The sequence below is a fragment of the Dysidea avara genome, chromosome 2 (genome assembly GCF_963678975.1).
Source record: "Dysidea avara chromosome 2, odDysAvar1.4, whole genome shotgun sequence".
Lineage (NCBI taxonomy): Eukaryota > Metazoa > Porifera > Demospongiae > Dictyoceratida > Dysideidae > Dysidea > Dysidea avara.
Genome location: NC_089273.1, coordinates 5,822,502 through 5,828,691, shown reverse-complemented (window position 1 = coordinate 5,828,691; position 6,190 = coordinate 5,822,502). Strand labels below are relative to the sequence as shown.

The 6,190-nt window shown below is 38.8% G+C and overlaps 1 protein-coding gene across 1 annotated transcript; it reads left to right on the top strand.

Moving 5' to 3' along the window:
• The first annotated feature begins 4,880 nt into the window (after window positions 1-4,880).
• LOC136247727 (uncharacterized) lies at window positions 4,881-6,147 on the top strand. Its single transcript, XM_066039554.1, has 2 exons — window positions 4,881-5,659; window positions 5,723-6,147. The coding sequence occupies exons 1-2, from the start codon at window positions 4,881-4,883 to the stop codon at window positions 6,039-6,041; spliced, it is 1,098 nt and encodes a 365-aa protein (XP_065895626.1). The 3' UTR covers window positions 6,042-6,147.
• The last annotated feature ends 43 nt before the right edge of the window (window positions 6,148-6,190 follow it).

The following is a 6,190-nucleotide window of genomic DNA, read 5'->3' as shown; positions in this document are numbered from 1 at the left end:
CAGGTTTTGGTACAGGCTGTAATGAAGCAAATCAGTGTTGAGTTGTGTTGTAAATACCAGCCAGCTCGTTAAAAAAGGTGACAAAGTTAGAATTGGTGAGTAATGTATCAAAAATTTAATTAGCCACCTATTTCACAAAGCTAATGATAAGATCCTCTATTTCGAAACCAGCCCCGATTCCCAGTGCCACTATACCCAGGGCTTAGTGAATAAATCTCGTCACCTTAATTCTGACCCAATATGCACCATACAAAGTTGTCCCAAAACATGTCCGCCTAGCAACCGTTGCTTCACGCGTGCAAGTCCTCTATTGATTGATACTTTATTACATTATGAGTACACCTAATGGCCTTTTTGTTGGACCTACTTGACATGACTACTATAATGAGGTGGTCTTATTAGAGGCGGTCTTATTATACAGGTGGTCTTTGTTAAGAGGTACCAGTTAATATGAAGTTTTGACCAATTTTAGTTTTCAGTTTCAGTTTTTCCGTTTGTTTACAGTTTCAGTTTTCAATGTCCCAGTCAAATTGCATAGATGTCTGACCATAATGCAATTTGTCCAGACACAGTGTCCCATCAAAGCACAAGGAAGGAGCCTAAGGGCTGAGCTGGCATGCTATCAACAATAACAGTCACTTGGTTGCCAGGAGATACTAAGGGAGTGACCACAAATGTACCATTGCCAACCCTCTGGTGTACTGTAACCACATAACAGCTGCAGTAAGCATGTGACATCTTACCACTATAGTGTTCATTTGCTATGCTATAGTGGACATATTGGGCCTTCATCTTTTACATGTCCAGTCAATTTTGGCAATTGTCCGGCCAATTTTGGTTTGCCAGGACATTGTGGCAGGACAACAGAGAATTCTTATCATAAGCTCTGCTTATGTTGAAGCCATAAACATATGCAATTATGAATTCAATGTGCATTACCTGTAAAAAGGCCTTCAATGTCATTAACACTTGTATCAATGCACAAAGCATTGGTGGTTGTTGTGAGCTAACAACTGTTGCTAATTGAATGGGAGTAGGCCTAGTACATTCATGACCACCCCCCTTGGGTTGCAAGAATGTAGTGTCTCCTAGCAATCAAGTGGTAGTTATGATTAGCAGTACAAGCCATAAATCAAACAGATAAACTGTATCCTTAGGCTCCATCCATTCTTTTGATAGCTAGGACATTATGTCTGAGCAAACTGAGTTATTGTCAGACACAGAGGCTATTTGGACAGCAAATGTCCAGTGACTGTCTTTTATATATGTCTCTGGATGTGTGTTATTTGACTGATTATCATGTAGCTATTAGTATTGTAATCACATCATGTACATTATAACCTGGTAGTGTATTTCAGTATAACTTAGTTCAATGTAGTGGGTGGGGTCTGGGCATGAAACTATGCATACAAGACTATAACCATGTTTGGAAGTTTAGATTCGTAGACATCAAATGATCAGTTGATTATTTAGTTACTATAATGATTAGAGTTGCACCGATATGCATTTTTTCACATTTGCCGATACCGATTATTTGCCTATTCCTGTAACCGATATGCCGATATTTACCGATATTCTTCATTTCTTCAGAACAGAGGAGGAGGAGCAGAAAATCACCTAAAGTTTATGCGTATAAACTGCATTTGTAATGATAATGTAATCAATGTAATTAATTACGTGGGCGGCCGACTTTTACAATGTTTTACACAGTTTTGCTAGTATCTCCTTTCATGGAAAAGGAAGCCAAGTAGTTATAAAACAGCTAATCAAACAGTGTTTTAGTGGGACTACAGACCCTTTGTGAAGAGTGATCAACTAATTGCGTGGGCGGTCGATAAATATACACAGCCTACTATAGCCTTGCAACCACATTTGTGCAAACAAACAAACTCAAATAGTTACAAAACAGTTACAACAAACCACTTACTGCTACATTCACCACCTTCTTTACTTTCACCTGTTCATTGTCGTCAACTTAACAATTGATTGTGGGTTTCGGTTAACCGGCAAGTTATTTCCGCTTCGTAGCCGATACCGATACTTGTAAAATTAGCTAATATCGGTTGTTACCGATAATTCAACCGATTATCGGTGCAACTCTAATAATGATATGGTGATAAGTGGTAGCATTTACGTAATACCAAATTGTCTTTGATTTAACAAATCGTATGCAGTAAATTATACTACAAGCAGAAGGAAAAATCAAAAACATTAAGTTGGATTAGGGATCAAAGAATAAAAAAGTAGTGAAACAAGAGAGGTTGCCTACTGTATATACCTGCAGATATACTAATGGACATTTAATACCTAATTCAGTCATAGGTAGTAGACTGAAGTATGTATAGGAATTACATGTCCATTAGTAGGTACAGGCAATCTCTCTTGTTTTGTTACTTTTTCGCTATTTCCTTGTTGTACTACTTGTTATTCCTTGACCACTAATACTAATTTCTCCATCTGCTCGTTGCTTTATAACTTCTATATCTGTGACTCTCAGTAAACCCAACTACTGTAGCACACTTTTGAGATTTAAAATTTTGTTTGCATGTTACAATTAAAATACACAAGCCATTGCTCGAGGAAGCAATTCTCAATCCTATACATATATTGAGTATTAGTTACGAAGTGGATATTTAGCCGGTCACCAGCCATGGTACAAATATTTATTTAGCAGGTATTTGTTACTATAAACATTAGGAATCTGTCCCTATAGTTGAGAAACACGATTAAGAACAGCACCGCTAGGATTAGAAACAGTGTTCTTAAGATTAACAATAATGTACGAAAAGTATTGCACAAAAAGAGTGGGTGAAAGTCAAATATAGTACAAGGAGAAGCTGAGTGCTATATTTCGTCTCGAGACCATTCTTTGAGTGTTATATATTTCGTATAGCACGAGCAAGGCAATGCTTTACTGATTCAAAGTTTCGAACTGGAACTCAAGTAAAACATGTGCGAAATTATTGGAGACTCACCAAGCAAGCCTTCAGCGAAACAATCGACTTTGCTCTGGATACGGATATACCTTGAAGACTGGCCCTCTGGAGTGTCTTTTCCTCCACCGCTGGGGTGCTTTCTTCTGAAGTTCATCGTCCCAGGGCTGTCAAGTTGAACAATCCAGAATGAGTGAGATTCTTCCAAGCTATGACCATGATGGAGACACATCATGCAATCAACTATCAAATTTATAACTAGCAGGCTACAGTGGCGGATATAGATGGGTTTCTGGGGTTTCGACAGAAACCTCTTTTTAAATTTAGTTCAGTGGTAGTCTAAATACATAAACATTGTTGTACTGACAATTTGTTATATCAAACAACTATAAACCACTGTATTCCAGTGTAGCTGCACTTAACTGACACTATTTATAGCTATTAAACCCTCAGCAACACTTCACTTTTCATCTCCCACTGTATTAAAAACGATCGAGATACTCTAATAGAGCAGTCAAGTACCTACTCTAATAGAGCAATCAGAGCTACAACTTATAGTCACCATCTTTGTCCTTTACTAGTAGTATTTACAGTTTAAAACGTTGGATTTATTGTAATTGCTAACTAAAAGTAGCCTAAAATCCAATTTCAGAGCTTCTAAAATCTCAAACTTTTCTAGAGAAATGTCATCAGATGCCTTATTCAGCTATGCCAATTTTCAGAAACCCCCTTTTAAAAATCCTAGATCCGCCACTGGGCTAGGATTCCATGTCATTATATCAGCATGGTTTCCCTGTGCTAGTTATAGCAAAATTGTTAACCAATACATTAACACTGTACTGTGGCTAGCTATTCTATAACTAGCTACATCTACGTGTGGTTATATTACAAAATAATATATTATGGGTGTGGTATCTGAACTAGTGAACTAGCAAAGGCCACTCCAAATAAATTCTGTTTCCCGTCCTGGATTCAGGCATATTTGCATGCAAGCAGGCGGTCCATTTCCATTATTTCATTATAAGATTGGCAGCCATTCAAGCCATTATTTGTCTGGCACAGCCATAAAAACTGCATAAAAGCATGCTTAATACATGTACCTTCATTTTCAGTCGAAAAAATAACAAAAATCGTGAATTTTGCTGATTTCATAGCATTGCTGATACGTGAGCTGACACTGTTAGCTACAAGATGGCTTTTATTGAGCCTTTACAGAATGCAAGAATAACCAGAAAATAATGGAAGAATGCGGAATAATGGAATATTTAGATCTGATAGTAACCAGATGCGGACGGTGGACGGGAAACAGAAAATTTATTTGGAGTGGCCTAATCCTACCTTGATAAACTGTACTTTCTGGATGGTATCTTGTGCACTACCATAATCCCATTCACTGAGAACTGCATACAATCCTTGTACAATTATTTATCCATACACATCTCTGAACTTTTCAATGCAGATTCATTTCTGCCAACAATCGTTTCACCATCCCATGCCGCCATCACGTGCAACTAATCTCGACTTCAGAAAACTGCTGGTATAAAATAATGACATTTTGAGGTCACCCAAAACTATGAAGTCTCCTGTCTGATAATTTCTGGTTATGTCCCATTACTTCGTGCTACGTGGTGGCAATATCCATATTTGAATCTACGGATCACGACACCAGTCGTATTACTCTAAATAATACACACCTCTAAGTTTTCCCAAGGAGTGCCTACTGCTGAGGAAACTTTCGAATTGTGTGAGATTATGACTGTGGGTGTGAGAAAAAGGTTGAATGCGTGTGATTGCGCGTGACTTGACAGGCCTGACGTTGTCCTTGTACTGTATCGGGGATTGCGCATCCGTGGTCATTTGAAAGTTTAGGGAAATCAAAAATAGCCAATGAAATTTGTTTGAGGCACGAGATCAACTGGATCTTGGCGCAAGTCTTGGTGTGGCAGAATGTCCGCGGAAAATACTGGCGGTAATCTCGGTGGTAATAGTACGCCTACGGTCACAACAGTTGTGAATGTGGTGGGAGCAAGGAACACCACAGTGACGTCCAGTGAGCATGGCAAAACTGTGACAGTGCCGGTGTCCAATAATGCACCTGTTGTTACCCCAAGAAACCCGCCACCTACTCAGAATTCTTTGCCAATGTTGTTACAGCTACTCAGTCAAGCGCCAGAGTCAAGAAATACTCCTCCAGTCACAGCTGTTACTAGTCGCAGTCCTCTTGTGCCAGTGAATACACCAGTAAAACCCACGTTGAATTTTAATGTTAAAATATTCAACCCACTAAAGAAAAAGGACTTTGAGACTTTTGTTCTTAGAGGAGTGACTAAAGAAGCCATTTTAACACCAACTTTGATGCGAACGGAGTTGAGAAAGCAGTTTGGAGCAAGTTTAATTTCAGCTGACCCGGATTGTTCAATAGGGTACCTAAAAGGTGGTAGCAAACTGACCATATGTTCCTCAGCTGACATCGATGAGGTATGGAAATGTGGTATGAACGAAGAGAGTGTCACCTTGTGGTGTTATGCACCAAAGCAAAATGAACATAGCAGTGACAGTGATGATCCTTTGCCACAGAAAAAGAAGCACAAGAAATTAAGTGCACTTGAAGAAAAGAACAAGAGAGTGGAATCTGTAATCTCACAGTTACGGGAAAGGCATGGAACTAGATTTACTAACATTCAGTACAGACTCTGGGGGGAAATGGTTGATGTTGGTACTCACAAGTAAGTGTGCATGTGGTAGTTAGTATAATGTGGTGTGTTATGTATAGTTGTACATTATAACAGGTCTTTGGATGATCCACCTGGCATTCCAGCATTCTGTGGTTGCCAGAAGTCATCAAACAGTAATAGTACTGTACACGCCCTGACAAATGCCATGTCAGAAATGGCAAAGAATATCACTTCAATTAGTGCTGCTCCTAACAAGCCTGATTTATGCACATCAACATCAATCTCACCAGGGAAAGTGGCTAACTTGAGGGCCAGTTACCTACAACAGTTACGAGATCTGTATCAGCTATTTGATTGTGGTGCTATCACACAATCCGAATTTATTGAACAGAAGAAACCTATATTGGACCAACTTACAAAGCTGAAACCTTAACTTTATGTTCAAGACTTCACCCGTAATTCATGATTTTAATATGAATGTGTGCATGCGTATGTATGCACATGTCACTGTAGCTTTTGTATCTTCTAATCAGTAAAGTTGAAATACATGTCAATGAAAAATTGAAGTTATCAGTTGTGCAT